General features: G+C 39.1%; 1 protein-coding gene across 2 annotated transcripts in view; it reads right to left on the bottom strand.

Moving 5' to 3' along the window:
• Nucleotides 1–24,113, bottom strand: part of FMN2 (formin 2) — a 123,757-nt gene continuing 99,644 nt past the window's right edge. The window contains exons 12-18 of one of the 2 annotated variants that reach the window (XM_089668581.1): nt 22,711–22,770; nt 15,291–15,411; nt 10,758–10,850; nt 4,995–5,046; nt 3,926–4,075; nt 3,253–3,334; nt 1–423 (exon numbers count right to left, since the gene is read on the bottom strand). In XM_089668581.1, coding sequence (XP_089524707.1) covers nt 397–423; nt 3,253–3,334; nt 3,926–4,075; nt 4,995–5,046; nt 10,758–10,850; nt 15,291–15,411; nt 22,711–22,770 — 585 coding nt within the window. In that variant the 3' untranslated portion in view covers nt 1–396. Of the gene's footprint in view, nt 424–3,252; nt 3,335–3,925; nt 4,076–4,994; nt 5,047–10,757; nt 10,851–15,290; nt 15,412–22,710; nt 22,771–24,113 lie in introns of those variants that run through there. The other variant, XR_016311501.1, reaches the window with a different exon arrangement.

A 24,113-nucleotide genomic window follows, 5' to 3' on the forward strand; every position in this document is an offset into this window, starting at 1 on the left:
TTTTAATTTAATATCAATTTATTATGTACATTAATAACCTGAACATAGAAAATGGTTTGAAATTATATTAAACTAAGACCAGTAATTAGGAAAATAATAGTTTCTTTAAGAGGATTAAAATGACATGATGAACATTTTAGGAATTCATCACACAGTAATACTTATGAAATATTTTATTATGGGAGTTTAAAACAGATAATTGAAGACCACATTCTGTTTCACGATTTCTGAAGTTCAGAAGTAATTTAGATTTCTCAATATTGTCTTGTCTGGGAAAAAATAAGTAACTTGTACTGATCCTGTTTTGTTCATGTAACATTGTAATGTCCTCCTATATACAAAAAAATAGCTTGACATTCATCTTAGTTCCACATTGTATGCTCTGTTGCACCAAAATCACGTTCGTAGGCTCAGTTTTGCTTTCTAGAAAGGAGAACAAAAGAAATGCATTATTATGTTTACTAACACTGAATAAATACCATTTACTATCTTCTGTAATATTGTTTGGAGAAATACAATGGAGTTGATTTACTAAAAGCAAATGGGCTGTACACTGAAAGTGTAGTTGCTCTAGATCTGAGGGGAACAAGCAAGGAAAATAAAAAAAAAAATAGCATTTTTGCTTGCATATGATTGGATGAAAGAAATCCACAGAACTTCGCCTCATTTCAGAGCTACCCCTCAGTGGTGCACAGTATATTTACCTGTAGTAAATCAACCCCTTTATTTGCTAGATGAGCATTTAAATGTTTAGAAATTCTATATTATATCCAGTGGAAATTGGGTAAAAAAATAAATAAATGAAAAAGGCATTTAAACCCAACAAATCGTTGTTGGGTTTAAATGCCTTTTTCATTTTTTTTTTTTTAGCCAACTTTCACTGGATATTAGGTTTAAATGCCTTTTTTTCATTTTTTTTTTTTAGCCAACTTTCACTGGATATTATATAGAATTTCTAAACATTTTGGTGCTCATCTAGTCAAAATACATAATGACTGAATGAAATGCAATTATAACAATAATATTCCCATAAACACATTCCACTGGAATAAGCTGCACAGCAGTCTTTATTTTCCACACTTCAAGTTTATGCAGAGGAAACTGGAGTTGTGCAGCATCTCTACATCAAAGAAAACAACAATGCTTAATTCTAGGTCATGTATAAATTCCTTGCACAACTTTAAAAAAAGTATCACGGACAGTACTCAATTGTTTCTGTTTGCACTAACATACAAGTATATGTAACTTATAAGCATCACAGACAGTACTCAATTGTTTCTGTCGCAAATGCACTAAAATGGCTACAATCACCTCATTGCACAACTTCAGAAATTGAATTGCACTTCCAGTGGAGGGTAGAATGTGGATAAAAGAAAATAAAAATGCTCCAACACAGAGAGCAGCACCCATCTGTGAACCATTTAGCTTGTGAAAGGTATCACACATGACATGTGGCTATAAAGATAACCTACCCCATTAATCTTAAACGTGCCTTCCTAAAATATTAAATATTACAGACCTTTACTTAATATCACAGATAGTTGACAGGATAGGAGGTGGTTTAAACACCCATACTAAAGTTGTATATTGATTATTTTTACTAGGACGCTGTAATTGTGAAGTCTACCCTTAACACCTATTAGAGTTCATTAATTTGTATCCATTTCTAGCAGTTTCTAAGAGAAATATTATGATGGTTGTGGCTGAAGACTTTTTTAGCCATTTTAAATGTGTTTAACCATTGACTAACTTTAGAACCTAATATATTGAAATAGTATTTGTAATTAAGTATTTATTTTGAAAAATGTAGTGGTTTTTGCTTCAATACATATATGAATATTGTTACATTACATGGTTGATACCCTAAGCTTTTCTCACATTTATCCCTTTTTATAAGTATTTTTGAAATCCTGGAACAGTTATATTTCCAGTCTGGCAAATATAATAACAGAGATTCTCAATGATATTAGGATACCTCAGGATACAGGCAAATGGGAGCTCACTCTAAAATGTTAAGGTGGTGTAGACGGACACACATACAATCACCGGCCACTTTATTAAGTGCACCTGTTCAATTGCTTGGTAACACAAATTGGCTAATTGCATGGCAGCAACTCCATGCATCTATGCATCCATGTCAGGAATGGGCTCAGCACAGGTGGTGCTGGAGCTCACCTGTCTTGTGGGCTGCAGTACCAGGGCTGGCCAGCGGGTGCTCTCAGCAGCCAGAATCTCACTCCTGCAATCAAGCCATTACCTGAGGCTGATTGCAGGAGGTGTATTTAAGCAATGGCCAGGCCTGCACTCAGTGCCTTGGTGTTTGTTCCCATGAGCCCCTGTACCTGCATCCTGTCTGATATTCCTGCCTGATCTGGACTCTGTTAGAACTCTGCCTGCACCTACCCCGGCTATTCCTGACCACTCTCCTGCCTGCTCCTTTGTACCTTATCTGCCCGATAGTTACCGACCCGACCTGCCTGACTACATTTGTGTTCCCGCACATACTGGGATCTGTTGGAGGTTTGGTTCTTGCACTGTGAGTTTCGGTGTACTGTGTAACTTTTAATAAATTATATTGTTTTACACCATACTTGAAGCCTGCGTTTCCCTGCGTCAGTCCACACATCTCTGGTCATACCTGGAGCCCTGACAATCCAGTTGTGAAGATGACTTGCTGAAGTTCAAGCCGAGCCTCAGAATAGGGAAGAAAGGGGATTTAAGTGACTTTGAACGTGGCATGGTTGTTGGTGCCAGATGGGCTGGTCTGAGTATTTTAAAAACTGCTGATCTACTGGGATTTTCACGCACAATTATCTCTAGGGTTTACAGAGAATTGTCCGAGAAATATTCAGTGAGTGGCAGTTGTGTGGACGAAAATGCCTTGTTGATGTCAGAGGAGAATGGGCAGACTGGTTCGAAATGATAGACGGGCAACAAGTAACTCATGTCAATATGGACCAAAATCTCAGAGGAATGTTTTTCCAACACCTTGTTAAATCTATACAATGAAGAATTAAGGCAGTTCTGAAGGCAAAAGGGGGTCCAAACTGGTACTAGCAAGGTGTACCTAATAATAAAGTGGCCAGTGAGTGTATTTACAAAAAAGTAGGATAGTATTTAAAATATTTAAAGTAAATAAATGTAAAATTTTATAAAATAACTGAAATCCCAGGTGCAAAATAAATGTGTTTGAGAAAAATAAAATTTCCTTAGATGCAGACAGATGCACACGTGCTTTATAAAAATACTTACAATTCCAGATTCGTGCTTTGGCTTGACAGTAATTGATGCCTTTTCCTTTTTTTGCTTATATACCTCTTCAGCTTCCTTCAACCTGTAGAACAAAAACATCTCTAAGATTTGTAGTAACTATCAACAGTTTCCATTTTCTACCACTCCCCTCTTTTTCCACATAAATTTGTAGTGGCAGCAAGCACAGAAAAAGGGCCCTTAGGGTGGATTGTGTCTGCTTAATGTATGGGTTAATAAACAAAGGTTTTGGGAAATAAAATTTTATGTCACTTGTTACCCGCAGCTGATCCTAAAATATGCATGCATGAAAACAAATTCAGTAAATAAAGGATAAAAATTGTTCAAAACTTCAAAAATAGTGCATATGAACTAGGAGGTTCATATACACAAGTATGCATGATTTCAGGCATTTGTAATCTTTTATGTGTTACTTTTACATTTATGTGCATGTTACATTTACATGTTTTTCTGTAATGTTTAGGAGCTGGAAAGTACTTCAGTTATCCTCTAAAATGCAGATACAATCACAATCTGGCTTTTATTTACTGTGCATTTTCTACAGTTAAAGGGCGGTTAAATGCAGGTAAAATATTCACATGCATATGGTGCAGCCATAGAAAAAAAAAGATACATTTATTTAACTTGCCACATAAATAGTTTGCATATCACCTACCTTTCTTGTAAAATTATCTTATTTTCTTTCTTCCAAGAGTCTTTAAAGTCAGTGCTAAATTCATGCCAGATGCTGAAGAATGTGTTTGGAGACACCTCCTTTTCCCCAATTTTTGGCTTTACACAATAATAGGCTACAGTTTCCAAAAACCTGTATAACAATAACAGATAAACAAATGAGTTCTTTAGGATTCTACTTGGATCATGTAGATCGGGGGTCTCTAAACTTTCTAAACTAGGGGCCAGTTTACTGTCCTTCAGACCATAGGGGGACCAGACTGTGTCCAGTGGATTAGAAAATGTCCCTGCGTCAGTGGGAGGAATAGTCCCCCAAGGGCCAGATAAAGGCAATCAAAGGGCCACATCTGGTCCCCTAGCCACAGTTTGGAAACCATTGATGTAGATTTACATGAGATAGAAATTCACAAATATTTGTCAGGATGCATGCAATTAACCACCATACTTTCTGTCAAGGTTTTCTCCCCTAGAAAGGCCTATCCTCAGCAGCTATATAGGTCTCCACTTCTAGCAAGACACCTGCCAGTCATGGGTGGTGTCTGTGGACTACCATGTTCACAGGTGTTCTGTAAGATGTGAAGATTCAATTAATTCATGCCTTGAAAACTAATAGATCAAGTTTAGGTGCACTGCAGTCTACTCTGCTACTTTGGGCTGGTAATGATGAAGCTAAGTAAAGTTTGCTTGCAGCTCCCGTGTTTAAACCTCCAGTCCTTATCATAATATAACTTGTCAAAGAGTGAAAGGAGACCTGGTGAGGAGAGATTCTTGGGCATGATGAAATAATGTTGTTCTAGGGATTTGTACGGTAGGCAACAGGAAAGCACAAGCTACAAGTAAATGGATTTTGTCTTTTTCCTGTAGGATGGAGGAATGTTTTGAGTAGACTAGGACAATGCTCCCCTTGGTGCTTCTTCTTGTCTTCTTGTATTCTGAGAAGAGGGAACAGCTCGCCAGCTATAGTTTCTGACCTAGAAATTGGACTGAGCATCACAGAACCACAGTGTTTCCTTAATAACTTCTAGTACAACCTTTAATAAGACTTCAAATACCTTAAATGAACTTCAGAAAGAAATTTTTCTGTGTTTTCATGGTCAACGTTTGCTGTAAAAAGAAAGAAAGAAAAATAATAATTTTAGTTCCTAGAAATTTAACAATCTTCAGAGTTGTTTAAGGATGGAACGCTAGGGTTTTACATTTTAAGTTAAAGTGCAATTCCACCTCTGCAATCAAACAGCGTTAGCACCAACTTTAAACTTGTTAAATGTTCCCATACTCATAGCATAACTTTAAAAGAAATAATTAAAAAAATTGCTGCTTAACTTTTTATTTGCTACAACTCCTACTTCTCATTCTACTTCTATGTAATTTAAAGGAGAGAGCTGGGGCATTCTTTTACCATAAAAAATTGAATGTACTGTGCTGGCAGATCTTCATTATCAGTTGATTGAAGGTGCATATTTGTGGAGGGCAGAGATGGCCTTCTGTGCAAAGTAATAAGCAGGTAGTATATGGCCTTCTGGGGAAAATAATGGCAGCTAAGTACCTGATATTGTGGTGTAGCATAGGCCATGAAAAAGCATAAATAGGGTGTTGGGTAAAGCTGGCAGGAAGATGTTGGGCAAGGGCTGATTTGGGGAAATGTTTTTATTCTGCTTCTGCAGCAGCACTGCAGAAACCTGTTGACCAGCTCTGGAGATAGCATAAAAAGGTCAGCTGGCTTCACATAGGCGGGCCATAAATGACTTTTCGGCCGATAAACTATAATCGGTCAGCCCCGTTGCCGATGTTGCCTCCCATGTCCGCGAAACATTGCATGACCGATAAAAATAAATGAGGAGATCCGTGAAAAACGGCCGACGGGCTGGCCCCACTAACGGCGTGATTATCTGCCGATTATTCGTGCGGAAGAAAATCCGGCCGATAAATGGCCTGCATAAGTCAGTTGGTTGTGATATGGCAGGATTAACTGAAAAGAAGCAGGAGGAGAAAAAGAGCACAGAAGTAGCACACGTAAGGCAAATTGCTCCTCTGCACCCTTGAGGAGGAGGAGAAGAAGGGAAAGGGCACATGAACTGTACAGTAAAATATAGGATACTTGTACACACTGTAAGAACCATTTTTTAGTGTTCATTGAGGTTCACATTTTATGGTAATAGGCAATCACGACACATGGAAAACTGAAGGATGCACTTTGTTTCACAATTTACTGTAAAAGCCTGCACCTGCACTAGAAAAAGTGGATCTGGAAAAGGGAACATTTCTTTTAGTGAACATAACCCAATAGCCTCATAAAGGTTAAGTAAGGTTAGAGAGAGATGATCCAAAACTCTGTTCCAACCCAAAGGCTGCTAGACATTGTGTCATCTTCCAAGGTGTGGAAGTAAGAACTAACAATGCAGGATACAGAAGCCACCACAACAGATATGTCTGGGACAGAGGATGTGACTTGATTATGCATTTTGGAGAGACATTGGATTAGTCCAATGTCATGAGAATGTTCTGTTAAAAAAAGTTCTTAGTAGCAGTAAGGAAATTGAACTGCTTAAAAAGGTGGAAAACCACCCCAGCATTTACATGCAGCGCATAAAGATGTCTGCTGAGATTGTTAAACTCTACTACGCAATTTTCGCAACTTCTCCTCAGGCAGGAAGACTTTAGCATAAAAGATATCCAGGAGAGGGCTCAACTACTCTCAAATAAAAAACAAAAACAGAGACTTCTCAAAGGAATGCAAAATCCCTTATAAAGCGTGGTTCAATTTGCTTTAACAAGGGAAAAAATCCTTTCTGATCCCCAAAGGCATTTGGATATTTCCAGGGTCAACAGTCTTTGCTGTTGTTACTTATAAATGTTAATATCCAATTATATTCTGTGAACTTATGCAAACTTCCTTTTAAATTTATAATAATCAATTGAGCTGGTTAGAACTAGTTCATGAGAGATCCTATTCCAAATTTTCACAGCCTTTACTGTGAAGAATCCTTTCTGCATGCAAGGATTATAACTCTTTACCTCCAGACACAAAGAGTGCCCACCCTTGTCCTCTGTAATGACCTTAAAGTAAATAACTTTGCACCAAATTCAGGTCATTATATCCCCCATTGCCCCTTCTCAGGGGAGAATAAATTCAGTTCAGCAAATCTTTGTTCATATGAAGAACTACTGTCTCTGGGAACTGGTCGAGCTTGGTAGACAACATTTATGATTGAATAAGATTCACTCAAATGCAAACTTTTTAATAGGGCAGCCAAGTCAGAATGAGGAAAACCACCTGTCTAGTTGATCAGCAGCGGTGAAGAAGAGACTAGTGTGAGTGCTCATGCTGTCACATCAACACAAGTATGTGCTTCGTGTCCATTTCTCCTGTAGACATATAATCCTTGGTTGCTTCTTACCATAAAGCTGTTTCCCTCAATGGAGCAATTGTGGCTGTTCTGCCCCCTCAAAGAGGAAAAGGGCACATGAGCAGCAAAGTAAGAAAATGGCTGCTCTAAATCCTTGAGGAGGAGGAGAAAAGGGGCTCATGAGCAGCACTGTAAAAGAAAGTGGCTGCTATGAGCCACTGAGAAAGAGAAGTGCCTGCCTTTTGCTACCGACTTTTCTCATTAACTTGTGCTGCTCCAATTGAGTTCTTTGGTGCATAGTCATGTGTTTCCTCATGCATTTGGTAGTGAAATGAATTATACTTTTACCAAGGCTGATATGCGGCAGACCGCAATGGTGTTCTTGGCAGCAAATACATAAACAAATCCCACACTGCATAGCTCTATTTGCTGCCTATTCAGGTGATCACTTACTGTTCTGATTGCTACCAAACACATACCTAAAGTCTATATTTTACATTTTTGGGGAAAAATTGGACATACAGGAATGGGAAGGGGGTCTTAGAATAGTTTTAAAGTGTTTTTGTGTACTCTGTGTTGATATTTTTAAAAACTTTTAAGAATGCATCTCTACTAAAAAGCAGGCTTTATAATAATGGAGATTTTCTTATCAAATTCTTACTGTAATTTGCCTTTCCTGATGGATTCTATGGCAGCCATTGCTTCCACCCCATAGGACCCCACTTCCATAAATGTTGAGGCTGAGCCAGAGGCCACATTCTGTAACTAGTCTACTCATGACAATGGGAGGAGACTCTTGCTGCCATGGAGTCCCTCAGGAAAGAAAAAAAATGAAAAATGATGGTATTTGATATGAATTTTTCTGTTTTCCTGACAGACTCTATGGCAGCTTATGTTTGGGGATTATCTAGCCTAAAAAAAAAAAGTGTGGGATGCCTAAAAAAGTTGGGTTTCAATCATAGCACTTAGCCAACAGAAACCTTATGGATAGAAATTAACAGTAAAAGGAAGCTAGCTACACTCCATAATGATCCACAACAGCCTTAATGGAATACATGTCATACCCCTACACATATTCCCAGCACCCTTTCTCACAGAGCCCACAAAGTCTACACATTTCTGGTTGAGTGCATTGACACTGCTTTCATAGGAAAACAAGCCCTGAGCCCTATAAGCCAGTTGGCTAGCCGAAATGACCCATCCAGTGATGATTCTGGATTATACCTCCATCCCCCTGGTTTTGTTAGAGAGAGTGACACAGAGATGTCCTAAAACTCTGAGCATGCTCACAAGCTACAGCTTTGCTTAAAGTATCCCAATATTCAGGGCATGGAACAAGTTATTCTTAGTAGTCCTGCATATGGAAGGATTAAATCTTTTGTTCTCAAAAGATGCCGAAGCCACCTCAGATTGCAACCATGTATGGATTTATACACTAAGCGATATCTCCTGCGCTCCGGGACCCAGGATGGTGGCGAGTAGATGGAATTAAAACCTCCAGAGAAGCAACCACCGGGATATCCAAAGTCGTGCAGCTCCAAACCAAGGCTGGGGAAGCCCGAACAAACTGTGAAGTGAAACAACAAGAAGCGCACCAACCTTGTGCATTACCTCAGTAACCAAAATTTATTAAATGAAGGAATGGTACTCACAAACAGCGAATAAAAACAGGCATGTAAGTCCACCCAGGGACTTCAAAGGCAAGAGGCCAGCGCGAATCCCATCATGGGTATAGGTACTCAGTCCACCTGACGCGTTTCGAAGGCCAAGCCTTCTTCTTCAGCTCTGAAGAAGAAGGCTTGACCTTCGAAACGCGTCAGGTGGACTGAGTACCTATACCCATGATGGGATTCGCGCTGGCCTCTTGCCTTTGAAGTCCCTGGGTGGACTTACATGCCTGTTTTTATTCGCTGTTTGTGAGTACCATTCCTTCATTTAATAAATTTTGGTTACTGAGGTAATGCACAAGGTTGGTGCGCTTCTTGTTGTTTCACTTGGATTTATACACTACCTGTACTAGGCAGAATGCCAACAAGGATCCCTCATAGCCCAAGGCCCACATCCTGGCAAACCTCCTGAGGAAAAAACTCTTCAAGGCGTTGCCTTCATGAAAAAGCCTTTACTCAAAACTGGACTGAAAAAGATCCCATCTAGAGTAGCAAGGGCCCAGTTTATGGGCATAATGCACAGTAAGAGAAACAAGTCCTTGCTAAGAGGGACACTGCCTAAGTCTAAGAAAGAACTCCACATTGTTAAGAAAACATATTGTAACATGTACAATTGCTACTCAAGCCATCTAGTAATATAAAACTAACTTTCCCAATTCAAACTGCAGCTACAGAAGTTTCCAAAGCTGTCAAAAAAGACAATGTAACAGCTGTTTCTGTTTGCTAGGTGAGAAAAACCCCTAAAGGGTTAACCAGTGCTAAAAAAAATACTGACACTGCAGCTTACCACATCAGAGCACTAAGATTCCACCAGGTGGTTATTGAGCAAACCCTGACATACAAAAAACAATCCATGCTGAAGCAAATAGTTATCTGTTCAGGGCAGAAAAAAAGAAAAGGGTAAGAGACTGCACCAAACTTTCATAAAATACTGCAATGTACATCAATCACCAAGAGAGCATAGTTTTCTTTTTGGTTATTATTTTTTTTTCAACACAAGTAGAGTTTAGGGTTGCCACCTCATCCCTTTAAAACTGAACATATATTAATTACACAGGTTCTGAAGCTAATATAATGCAGATAAGGCACTAGATGAGTTACATTACCATCTTAATCACCCACAGAAACTGTGTAATTAATATGTGTGTGTAGGTTTAAAGGGATGAGGTGGTAACCCTAGTGGAGTTACCCCCTAACACAGCATAGCATATGGTCAAGTGTCTTCTGCTGACCTCAAGCCAAACACACTCTCATATCCTAGTCCTCTTCTGCAGGGCAATCAATGTACTTGCAGGGAGACCCCGATGCCAGAGGCAGGAACTCAGGTGCTGTAACCCTGCGGGGCACGCTTACTGGCCACCCACTAATAGCAGGGCTCCTTGCCAATGCAAATGCCCGCCGATGGCAATGACCACTCTCCAGGCATAAACCCTCTGCATATGTGCGGCAAGCACCACCCCACTGATAGCTGGAGACTTGGTAACCACTCAAGCTATCCTGGAAGACTTTTGGACACCACAGGATGCTCCTTACATCTGCACAGCTTCTCCCCCACAAGACCTGGCAGCCGACACTTCCAAAAGGTAGCAAAAACTTCAAACAAAATTGGTCCAATGAGTGAGAAGGACAAAAAAGGAACATGGCCTCTGGCTCCAGCCTCAAAACATATGGGAGTGGGGTCCTATGGGGTAGTAGAAAGGGCAGAGCAACCCAAACATATGCTGCCATGGAGTCTGTCAGGAAAGTTATAATTTACCCCATAACATTTTCAAAAGGATAATACAGGATATATGAACTGTACCTTTGCTGAGGAACACTTCTATGTTGTCTTTGAAAGGCTGTAAATATTCCACCAAAGATTTCTGGTAAACTTTTGTTGCTTCGATCTCACATGCTGTTAAAAATAATAAATACTGTAGAACACTGTTCTTTTTTGATAAATTTACTGTAACATTTCAACAATTTTACAGCTTTTTATTTTTTGTGGGTGCATAATGTTATTCTCGACAGCAGATTTCATTTAAAATAAAAAAGATGAAAAATTGACAATAATTAAAATAAGCAAAGCTATCTGAAAATAGTAGAAACCCTGTGTGGATTGAAACCCACAATCCACATTGCACTTTATCATGTTGTGGATACTTCAAAAGTGGTCCAAATAAGGGAGTCATGGCACCAATAATTACACAGTTCTTCAGTACTATGGTAGCCCTCAAACTTGACAGTTTTTAAAAACTTGTGGGAGCACGTTCAGTAGAATTTTCATATTACCGAATGTCACATACAGTATAGAGTACTTTCCCAATACTGTACAATCATTCAACTCATGACTACATGTCTGATCCTCTCATACTCCATCAGCTTGATTGTTCCCTGAGATTCCATTTTTAAAATGACTGTAAACCTCTGACATGAAATATAAACAAAGCACATCCGTCCGTGTACTTGCTTCTATCCAAAGCACTGAATGTGATTTCCTTCTGCTGCCTTGTTGCTCTGTTATCACTATGAGGTTTTCTCAACACCAAGTGATAAAAAGGTGATGGGAGACAGCTCCAGCACACAGCCTGCGATTGATATTCACAGCTGTGCATGTTCTCCATGTACTGTGAGTATGGGGTGTGTTCCGTCCCTCCAATCAGGACTCAGAGCTCCCCTAACTAAAATTTGCACTGTGAGAATGCAGATCCCTGCCCCTTGCTGCTGGAGGTGAAAAAAAATCCTTTGATCTGTGCGTTTTTAGAATGATCTATAAAAGAAATGGCTGCTGATAAACAATTACAACTTTTGTAGGAGGATTTGTTTCTTCTCAGTGTATCTAGTGTGTCTTGATGCTAGTCATTTCACTGGGTTTATTTAAAGGTTTTTTTAATGTGGAATTTTTTGCCAAGCAAAGCAATCCACAGAGTATTAGGAATTACTTATGCATGTCCTGTATATCTTTTAAAGCATTTTAGAATATAGTATACTAATCCTAATGTAAAACAAAGTATTGTAAAATTCTCTTACCCTTACAATTTCTTTCCATAATATATATTGTATATCCACTTTCCCTCGGGTGGACGTCATATGACGTCCTGGGAGGGGAGTGGTTATACCAGGAAGATTCTTGCACCTGTAGGCATCATCCCAGTATCAACATTTACAGCTGGCAGTGTGATTTTTAGCAGATGTGATTTGAGTGGCTGAATTGCCACTTGATCACTTCTGCGGTCCGTGGAAGGGGGACCCCCCTCCCATCGCCTTTCTGGGGCTCTCCTGTCTGATCAGGGAGCCGGGGGCCTGCAGAAATGGCTGCACTAGACAAAAAAGGAACTGACATTGGTCCTCTCTGTGACCCCAGAAACTGGAAGTGAAAAGGATTTAGTCACTTCTGGTATTGGCTCTTTGTTTACCTGGCTGTTAGAGGCCAGGAAAGCAGCCAATCAGACTGATCTGTGTCTAATTGGCTGTATTAACCCCTTGCCTACCGGGCACTTATACCCCCTTCCTTACCAGGCCAATTTTCAGCTTTCAGCGCTGCCGCACTTTGATTGACAATTGCGCGGTCATGCAACATTGTACCCATATGAAATTTTGATCATTTTTTCCTCACAAATAGAGCTTTCTTTTGGTGGTATTTACTCACTGCTGGGCGCTTTACTTTTTGCGCTATAAATAAAAAAGTGCAAAAAATTTGAAAAAAAAAAAGTTTCTTTGTTTCTATTATAACATTTTTCAAACAGGCATTTTTTCTTCTTCACTGATGTGCGTTGATGAGGCAGCACTGATGGGCACTGATAGGCGACACTGATGGGCACTGATAGGCAGCACTAAAGGGCACTGATAGGCAGTACTAATGAGGTGGCGCGGATAGGCGGCACTGATAAACAGCACTAATGAGGTCTCACGGATAGGCGGCACTAATATGCAGCACTGATAGGGGGCACTGATAGGTGACACTGATGATGGGTACTGATAGACGGCACTGACTGGCATCACTGCTGGGCACTGACTGGCGGCACTGACTGGCACAACCCCTGGGCACTGACTGGTGGCACTGACTGGCAGCACTGCTGGGCTGCACTGGTGGGTGGCACTGGTAGGCAGCACTGGTGGGTGGGCACAGGTGGGTGGCACTGGTGGGCACAGGTGGGTGGGCACAGGTGGGTGGCACAGCTGGGCACATGTAGGTGGCACTTCTGGGCACAGGTAGGTGGCACTGCAGAGTGGCACAGGTGGGTGCACTGCTGGGCACAGGTGGGTGCACTGCTGGGCACGGGTGGGTGGAGCTAGTGGGCGCACTGCTGGGCGGAACTTACGGGTGGCACTGCTGGGCACCGATCATCAGGGCACCGATCATCAGTGCCCTGATGATCGGTGCCGATCCCCGCTCTGACAACTGCCGGTTCTCGGCAGTACTTTCCTCACGATCTGACAGTGTGAGGAAAGTGCAGCCAAGAACCGGCACTTGCATTTCCCTCTGATCAGCGTGTCATTGGACACCGCTGATCAGGTTGTAAAAGGCCGCTGTGATTGGCCTTTTACCACATCACGTGATCAGCTGTGTCCGTAGGACACAGCGATCACGGAGATCGCCGGGTGCGTGCCCCCTGGGGCGCGCAGGAGAGCGCGTTCTGGGAGGACGTCATATGACGTCCACCCAGAACTGGCCGGCCGTGGTGAAGCCGTCATTCGGCTATGCGCGGTCGGCAAGAGGTTAAAGGCCAGAGGAGAGATCTGAAGTCTAATAGACCCCAGATCCCAGATCTCTCCATAAAGAGAACCCGTGACGGCCAATGCTGTAACAAGGGATGATGATCATCCCTTGTGTTGGCAATAAAGTTAATACAAAAATAAAGAGACAGTGTAAAAAAAAAGTTTTATATATTTTTTTTTTTTAATTTAAAGTGCCCCCTGATGCGCAAATGCATATATAAGTCCAAGTGCATGTGTTTATGTAAACGGTGGTCGCACCACACTTGTGAGGTTTTGTCGCAAATGTCATCACAATAATTCTAGCACCAGACCTCCTGTGTAACTCTAAACTGGTAACCTGTAAAGGCGTTTAAAGCATCACCTATGGAGATTTTTAAGTACTGTAGTTTGGTGCCTGTGTACACAATTTTACAGTATTACATGTTAGGTGTCTATTTACTCTGTGTAACACCATCTTTTAAATTTAAGAGAATGTTGGGGATTATATTGTGTTTGTGTGCAATAAAATTAATTATAGTGTATTTTTTCACAAGAAATTGGTTTGAAAAACCGCTATGCAAATACAATGTTGCATAAAATAACACCCATCATTTTATTTTCTAGGGCCTGTGCTTAAAAAATATACAAAATGTTTTGGGGTTCTAAGTAATTTTCTATAAAAACAATTAGATTTTTACATGTATGTGAAATGTGTTAAATTGGCCTGGTAAGCAAGTAACTACCCTGGTGGCATAAGTAATTCTATCTTGTTTAATATAGGGTCCATAAAAAGTTTAGTTTACTCATTTATTTACTGGTTGCTGGAATGATCACAAGCTTTATAACTGCCTAGGATAATATGACTTTCTTGAAGCCCAGTTGTAGTATGGTAAAAAAAAACCACATAAAAATACAGTGAGGGTACAGTAAAACGTAGATGGTAAATGTTTACCTGTGGAATTATAACTGACCTCCATTAATTCATTGTCAGGGTCCCAGCACTAAGCCGCAGAGAAGGACTGCTGCTATCTGTGTGAGGACAGTGGAAGTAAAATGTGTGAACGCTTCACACTGATCCGTTGTGGATCCTGCTTGCTGCATATTTGGTGCAGGTTTGGTGTTGTAAAAAAAATGCATTAGGACTGCACCTCCCAATTCAAACCAATGGAAAATGCTGTAAAAATGCATAAAAAAAGCACCCACGTTGTGCTTTTGGTGCATTTTTTGAGTCACATGTCCTGTAAAGAACGCACCACAAGTGCAGTAAAAAAGCAGCAAAAAAAGCATTTCCCTTTCCCCCTGGACTGACAATACTGCTGTCCGAAGGTGCCCCTGTGCCCATTCATCCAGAGTGGGGGCACTGTAATACAGGAAGTGTGTTACTGGTCAGATTACCAGGTAAAAACAGAGGGCTAAAAAGCCTAAAAAGATAAATACAAATACAGCCACCACATCTAATGATTGGTAAGCTGCAATATATTATGTTTTTGGTTTTGGGTTTAATACTGCTTTAAAACTAGCTTTTAAACTTTACCTTCAGATCACTCATTGTGGGAATGATCTATATGATTTTACCTATTCGTATTTACTTTGTAATGTGTATGTGTGTACAAATATTTGCATGTGTATAAAAAATTCTCGAAACAACTAGACATACCATTCAAGTCTTTTTTTATTTTTCGAAGATCTTTTACAAAATCTTCAAATTTCATCTGGGATGCTTGAAAAAGATCTTGAGGTTCTGGCAGTATAAATACACATTCTTCTTTACCTGCATTCTGTAAGTTAAAACAGCAGTTAAAATGATAAAACCTACAAAAGTCCCTTTTCAAATATAATCAAACCTGAGCCATTCAAACTGAGCATGTGAAAAAAAATTAATAAGAGGAATTTTACTACAGTGAACATTTTTTGTCAAAATGAGCAATAGATCTTGAGCTGTAAGTGCAAATCTCAAATTGTAAAAGCCTCGTCTGCCTCACCCTTTCCTGTCTCTTAAGTTTTAGCATTAGTCAGTGAAGTAACTTTAAAAGGACAATAGGAAAGCTTAAAGCTTTGATTCTAAAGGTTAATTTTTTCCCCCCATTCTTTAAAATTATAAACACATCGTACTTACCTGCTCTGTGCAGTGATTTTGCACAGACCAGCTCTGATCCTCTTCTTCTCGGGTCCCCTGCTGGCGCTCCTGGCTCCTCTCCCTTGACCAGTGCCCCCAATATCATGCAGCTTGCTATTATTTATTTATTTCAGATACTTATATAGCGCTGTCAATTTACGCAGCACTTCACATATATATTGTACATTCACATCAGTCCCTAACCCTCAAGGGGTGTACAATCTAAGATTCCTAACTCACATTCATACATACACATACTAGGGACAATTTAGACAGGAGCCAATTAACCTTCCAGCATGTCTTTGGAGAGTGGGAGGAGACTGGAGTACCCGGAGGAAACCCACACAGGCCCAGGGAGAACATGCAAACTCCAGGCAGGTGGTGCCGTGGCTGGGATTCGAACCAACGACCCTAGTACTGCCAGGCAGAAGTGCTAACCACTTAGCCACTGTGCTGCTATGGGGGCACTGGTGCATGCTATATGACACATAGGGCTGTGACTCGCCCCCAACTCCCCACTCTCTCCTCATTGGCTCACTGGCTGTGATTGACAGCAGTGGGAGCCAATGGCTCACGTTGCTGTGTCTAAGCCAATGGAGAGAGAGAGACCCGGGACAGCCGAGGATCCCGTGTGCATTGCTGGAGAGGGGGCTCATGTGAATATTGGGGGGCTGTGGGGGATCATCACACAGAAGGTTCTTTACCTTCATGCATTGATGCATGAAGGTAAAAAACCTTCAGCCTTTACAACCACTTTAAGGGTAGAAAGTAGAGTGCTACAGGAAAATTGGCATTTGCATGTAACTTCAACTGCCTATACCTCCGAATCTACTGATCATTTTGACTTGTGCCTTTTGACTAAAAGTAAACTCTGCTTACATAATTTAAATTATATGGCCAGGGTTTGTGACATTGATCATTTCAGTAATCTAATAATTAATCTATACCGCTGGTATTTACACCAATGTTTCTACACTTATACTTCCCAAAGCTAAACTCGGGTATTAGAACTATGCACAACAACAAATGCAGGAAACAGAATGTTTTGTTCTTGTTAATAAAGTTAATAAAATAAAGAGAAAGTCTGGGTAGAACTAACTAGCTAATATTTTACATTCCACAAAATCACACTTTCCAAAATAGAGAAACCTGCTTATACCATAAAGAAGGTAGCGCTATAATTATACACAAACAAAAAATGAGTGCAAATATACCACATATTTCTATATGTATATATACATTGGATGTACTTATTAACAAAAGCTCAACATGTGCATAAAAAGTCCATACAAGAGAAAATAAAAATAATATATATGCACGTGACCATATAGCCACATGATCCAATTTTCTGTGTGCTTCTTTAATATACTTGGTGATCCACAGCAATCAATTGTGAAAGCTTCCACCCACATGCAGTGAGACAATGCACTTACCAGAGAAACATGACCATCTAGAATAGATAGGTCAGAACACACTTGTTTCAATTAACAACCTCCTCCAGGAACCAAGGATAAGCCCCGTACTTCCTCTATTTGGAGCTATCCAGAGCAGATGGAATAAGTCTGAGAAACCTGCTTGCGTTCATTTTGCATAGACACACTAAGGCCCCTTCCACACGGGCGTTCCGTCTGTTTTTCATCTCTCCGTTTACAGATGAAAAACGGACACCCATGTATTTCTATGGATTAGCGGATGTAAACGGATGATCATCTTTTTACATTCGTTAATGTCCGGATCCCCTAACATCTGTTTCTTTGAACAGAAGAAAACCCTATTTTTCTTCCTTTAAAAAACCAGGAACGGATGAAAAACGGATGTAAATGGACAAAAACGGATGTAAATGGACAAAAAACAGATGTAAATGGATGAAAACGGATGTAAACTGACAAAAAATGGATGTAAACAGATGAAAAATGGATGTAAATGGATGACAAATTGATTAAAATGGATGTAAACTGATAAAAAAATTGATGAAAAATGGATGTAAACTGAAGAAAAAATGATGAAAAACGGATGTAAACTGAATTGATGAAAAAAAAATAACGCCCGTGTGAAAGGGGCCTAAATAGATTTTAGGTATTTGACTAATGGCAAATAGGCTGTTTACTTTGCATACTAATTTTCTCCTCGCTTAGTGAATGAAGGGAAGTTCTGCCATCTTTTATTATCCAATCAGTTGCAAGCAAAAAATAGGTTGTGTTTATCTTTGAAAATGTGTCAGGTATTATTTGCAAAGTGGATTTTCACCACACTCAAACTAAGGGAGAATTCCCCTGCAATATGAACAACCTATTTGTCTTTAGTAAATATTCCACTGTATCTAAAGTCCAGATGCACAATTCAAATGAGAGATGGAGTGCAGTTAATCAATTTATTTAGGACATTTACTGTAAACATATTTCCTAAAGCCAGCCATAGGTGATGTGATTTCTAGTGGTTACAGGAAAGAAAAGTGCTCCATTTAGTCAGTGTGCATGAGGGAATACCTCCTATTGTGTTCTCCCAGCAGGAAGGAGAGGGGACACCCAGCGGATGCCATCCCTGCCTGAACAACATAATAGCCTTGTGGGAAGAATTCCCCCATCAACACTGTCTGTGTGAACATTGCTAGCAGCTATAGCCACTGGAAATAATCACATACAAATCTGACAGGTTTACTATACCAAAGTCACACAGCAATCAAATTCCGTAGAATCAGCCTTCCCATAGATGGTTCCAATCTCAGTTGGTCCCTGCTGAACCAGCCTACATTCAAACCATCTATTGCTGGTTTAATGCTTTGGTGATGAATTTGAAAAGTTTTCTCCAATAATTTAAGATGTTTGGATTCCATAGTGTAGTAAGGAAGAGAAGCTTTACACTCCCACATAGCCCTGATTTAAAGGAACACGAGGTGCTGTTTCAGTGGTTGCATTCTGGGTCACCTGAAAGTCTATTCTTGTATTGTATTTTACCTATTCAAGTGATTCTGTATTTTTACAAGAGGGTTATTGAAGAATTTTTAATTATATATAGGTCTGAATAACTTCAGAATCTTTTAAAAAAGAACCAATGTGATCTGTCTGTGTGGTTTTTTTTTTACAAGTTGCAAGTTCCCAATTTTTTTTTTATACTATTTGAGAATCTACTGCGCTCACTAAGGAATGCATTCGGCCAATGTGGATGACAGATTTCAGTATACGCTTTTGCACACTGTAGACCATATTTAGCTACATCCTAGAGAAAAACCAACAACCATAGCATGTGCAAAAAAAAGAAAAAAATTATTAAGCATCATTTTTCCTTTGAGAGATCCCACAAGATCCAGGGCACTGAAAACATTTGGAGGAGGTTGCTAACTGATTAAAAATAAATTGAATGGATTGGTTGGGTAGGCCCTTGGTGGAAGTAAGGTCTCCTTCTGCATTTAATTTCCCCTGCGTGCAGCAAACAATTACCTTAGCTTCCTTTGATTGGAAGTATCTCCTTTCTGCACTTCCCTTCCCAATAAATCAGTGAATTCAGGAAAAAGTAAGTACTACAGATGGCAGCAGTGGGTTTGCTAAAAATATTAATGTAGAAGTTTAAATAAACCCTAACAATAATTTACGTACCTAATTTCTCCCTTTTGGTCCTCTAAATATACAATTGACAGTGTTTATCTCTTTGACAAGTGCAAAACATTCCTGTTAGAAATATTGCGAGTTGATAACTTCCTTTGTGTTAGGACTCGCCTCTGAAACTGCAACCTCTGCTGTATCTGGCAATGTCTCTTTTTGCTGAGCTACAGGAGATGCTGAATAGCAACCTGTCTGGTCCATTGAACAATCCTGCCTTGTGCCTTTTTCTGCTAAACCTTGATCTTCTTGCTCCTCCCATGAACTTCCTATTTAAGCCATGCCTTTTCACTTCCTGTTGCAGATTATTGGTCTCTCTCTAGTGTGATGACTTTTGGACTGTTTATTAAGAAAAATGATATTACCCAAAATAATATCTTAAAAGCTGACTGTTAGGGGTTAACATTCTAGGTTGAATTTCAAGTGATATTCCAAGAAGTTACCACACACACAATAAGTGGAAGAAATTGGTCTAAGAGACAATGAAACCGAAACACCACTATTTGAATTTCTACACGTGAGCAAACACACTGGACCAAAGGGACAATGGTGAGACGAAAACCTTATTGTCTGATTTCTCCAAAAACCTTGGAAAGTGTGTGATTACCAAACAAGACCTCTAAACTGTCACAATCGGCTATTATATCCTGAGGTCAAAATCCAGTCCATTCTGTTTACCCTAATTCTCACACAATAGGGCAAGTAACTAGAGGTTTTCTCCGTCACATATCCTTGAACCATGCATTAAACAAGGTGAAAGTTGGGTCATTTAAAATATAAAGCTTGATATATACCAACGGATAAATTATCAGAAAGTATATTATCAACACTTTTTCATCAAGGGAAAATCTATTCGATAAGGTTGGGTATTGCACCCCACTCAACTGAAGTTTGAAGTGATGAAATATAAGATGGTTTGTGAATTGGGTAATTTCTATATTTCCAAAGGAAATCAGCCATTCCAATACAGTTCATATATCAGAAAAATGAGAAACCAAATATATTCACAGCTTTCTATGGTCCTTATCCAAGAGTTAGTAGTGAAATCATCTATACCTGAATAGGACATATATTTGATCCACAAAGACATACTGCTTATATAAAAGAGTGAGTCATCATTAAGACCACCAATTCATTTGTAATACATGACTGTCCCTAGTGGAAAGGTTAGGAACATCTCTAGGTACACAAACTGTTCAACCGTCCAATCAACAAGTCTTTTGGAAGGTCCTTCGAAACAAAAGACTTACATGATATATAATGCCAAACACTTCAAATTGAAGACCATCTTCGAATCATCTTCTGAAATCTTCCAATCTTCTGATCTACTGAAACTACTACTTAGAATCTTCAAATCTTCTGGGATCTTCTGACAACTTAAAATCTGCTAAACTACTTAAACTGGAGATCTTCTAACTACTTCTTAAGACATCTTCTGAAAACTCTAATCTTCTTGATCACTTCTGAACTACTCCTGAAACTACTTCTTCACTACTCTATTACCACTATATACTGCACTATACTGACTTGCCACCTGCGGCTATTTTGCTGAGAACTTCCAGCTGCCATTTTGAAGGAAAAGATTCGCCAGAGATGCTGATGTTCATTTACATTCTGGTGCCTGACTGCCCAGAAACAGTTCTTTTCCAATCGCATCCCACTGGGAGGCCTCAAAATCGAGATTTTGGGAGTGGTGAGACTGTGCTAAAATGTTGTAATTTTCTTTTATATTTCAAACTTTCTAAGATTTATAACATTTTATTGTGTGGTTAGGAATGTATTAAGGTTATCTATATGATTATAACTATAACTGTTTGAATATTGGTATTGAGATTATATACTGCATACTAACTAATTTGTAGTGTTGTTGTGGTGCTAATTATCAGAGATATTTTCTTATTTCCCTATGGCCACGGGAAATGAGAAATAATATCTGAAGTACTATAGGTTGCAACTAACCTCCCAAAATTTAGTTTTTCCTTTATTGGAAATCATATATTGTATGATAATATAGATATTAGCATATAATATCTTGCATTGTGTGTACGAATATATATTCATCACCAATATTTTGCGTTTGTATTAATATATATATAAATTTTCGACATAAATAAATGTATTTATTCATCAAAAAGGCAAATTTTGTGTATATGGTACAAAATCATATTGGTGAAAGAACTCAAGGTAAATTATTAAGTGGTGATCAAATTATTAAGGTGTCCAAATTATTGGTTTCTTAAAAATTTGCCGTATTTTAACGGGTGAAGGCACTGCAATATGTTGTTTAAGAGAGAGGACACCGCCCTAAGTATTTAGAATAAATTATTACATAAACCACACTAGCCAATATCTTGCTCTTGTCATTCCTGCTGCCATCTGTATCTCTGCTACCACTCATCACCAACCTTTGGATTGTTATTCAACTATTCATTTGCTTAACCACTTGCCCTCCAGAGAATTTACCCCCCTTCCTGACCAGGCCATTTTTTGCGTTATGGTGCTGTTTTACTTTAACTGACAATTACGCCATCATGCAACACTGCACCCAAATTAAATTTACATTCTTTTTTTCTCACGAATTGAGCTTTTTTTCGATCGCCTGTGCGTTTTTTGCGCTATAAAAAAAAGACTGACAATTTTGAGAAAAAAAACAATATTTTTGACTTTTTGCTATTAAACATATCCAGTAAAAGAATTAACAAAATTTAATTTCATCATAAATTTAGGCCAAAATGTATTCTGCAACGTCTTTGCTAAAAAAAATCCCAATACGTGTAAGTTAATTGGTTTACGTGAAAGTAATAGTGTTTACAAATGGCGATAAATATACTGAGATTTTTTTATTTTTACTAGTAATGGTGGCGATCAGTGACTTATAACGGGACTGCAGCTGGCATTATGACACTGGGGGGGGACTAACTTGGTGTCACTGACATCCCCAGTGACAATAATACAGTGATCAGTGCTAAAAAAAAAAGCACTGACACTGTACTAATGGCACTGGGCAGGAAGGGGTTAACACGAGGGGTGATTAAAGAGTTAACTGTGTTCTGTTTTACTATGTGCTGTGTCTGTGTGCTTCACTGTAAGCACACTGCTTTGCATGGCTGAGCTAAGCACAGCCATGCAAAGCAGTGTGCACTAGCTGACAGGGAGGAGAACTGTTTTGTTTACATACAGTTCTCCTCCCTGTCGGAGATGCTCAGCAATCACCAGGTGCTGGCGAGTAATCACTAGTGTTTTTAAGGGTCCACTGGCTTTATTTCTATACCTGGCTTTATTTCTATATTAGCAATGCCTATGTTTGTCATCCAGGTAAATGTTCTTTTTAAATTAATAACATAAAGCAAAACATGCAGACTTACATCATCAAAATGCCGTAAGTAGTATGACACAATATATGAAAGAAGGTTCCTGCTGTTATCCTACATAAAGACAAAAGAAAGATATATCATACAACAGTTAATGTTTATTTTCCTTTTTTAAGCTATTTAACCTTCTTATTCCATTTGCTTCAAGACTACTTCATCTCTTTCTATGAAAAAAAAGTTTATAGGTAGACAAATCACAGCAAGATCTTGCTGTGTTAGGCCCCGTTCACACCAATTTTTAGTGCTTTTTGCAGAAACGCACTACAGTCAATTTAACATGGTTTCCTATGGTGCTTGTTCACATCTATGCTTTTTTGAGCTGCTGCATTTTTGGAAAGGGTCAGGGACTTTTTTAAAAAGCAGCATTTTTGCTACAACAGAGTTCAATGGAGAATCTGCTGAAATGCATGGTAGTGCATTTTTGCCGCATCTTTGCCGCATTTTTGCTGCGTTTTGCATTTGCCCAGCAAAAGAAAAAAACCCACTTAAAAAAAAAAGTGCTGAACAAAATGCAAAATGTGTCAAAAACGTGTCAAAAATGTGCAGAGAAAAATGCAAAACGAACTTCGAAAAGCACTGCAAATTGGACAAAAATCAAACTGCATAGGTGTGCATGGAACCTAAAAGCAAAGGGGGTTGCACAAGGTTTTCTATTCTGGCTAATTACTATTCCAGATAGATCTAGGCTAGGTGTGTGTTCAGCTGCTCCAGAGAGATTAGGTCAAGATACAATCTAGACCTAAAACAGTTTTATTTGGAGACTGTCATTTAAAATCTAAGGGCACCTTCAGCACTAAAAAAACCCCTCTTTTTATTGAAGAAGGCCATACATGGCAGCCACATTTGCACAACATGGCCCGGGCCCAATTCTACAGGAAGACATCAATTTAAATGTATAATATGGGAATGTTCTGTGATTATTATTTTCAGGAAAATGTATGTAATGTATTTGACAAGTGCTTCTGAGCTGTTTTCTTTTTAACAATGTTAGCTGTTACAATCAAGATCATTTTTGTACATAGGCCCCTTATGAGAATGTCCCAAAAAACTCTGAAAGCTGAAAAAAAATAAATTCTCAACTATTTTGCATCCCAGGAAAACCAAATAATTAAATACTTAGATCTTAATATGCAGTCCTCCACAACATGATACACTTCTGCTCTACACCAAAATCTAAAACAAGTGACTGGGGTACAATGAAAAAATGCAGTTAGCAGAGAAAATAATGAGCATGAAGCTTTGGAAAATGCATGATAAAGAACTCATGTAAATCATTAATTGGGCATCTTTTTAGTGTTCTGAACTTATATATTAAAAAGAAAGGCTGTCGTTTGCACTGACAATATAAGAGTGACATAACTGGTACCTGGAACAAGACGTTAAAATAAGCAAAGATA

Source organism: Staurois parvus, unplaced genomic scaffold (genome assembly GCF_062004578.1).
Source record: "Staurois parvus isolate SC_StPar_1 unplaced genomic scaffold, SC_StPar_1.0 ptg000059l, whole genome shotgun sequence".
Lineage (NCBI taxonomy): Eukaryota > Metazoa > Chordata > Amphibia > Anura > Ranidae > Staurois > Staurois parvus.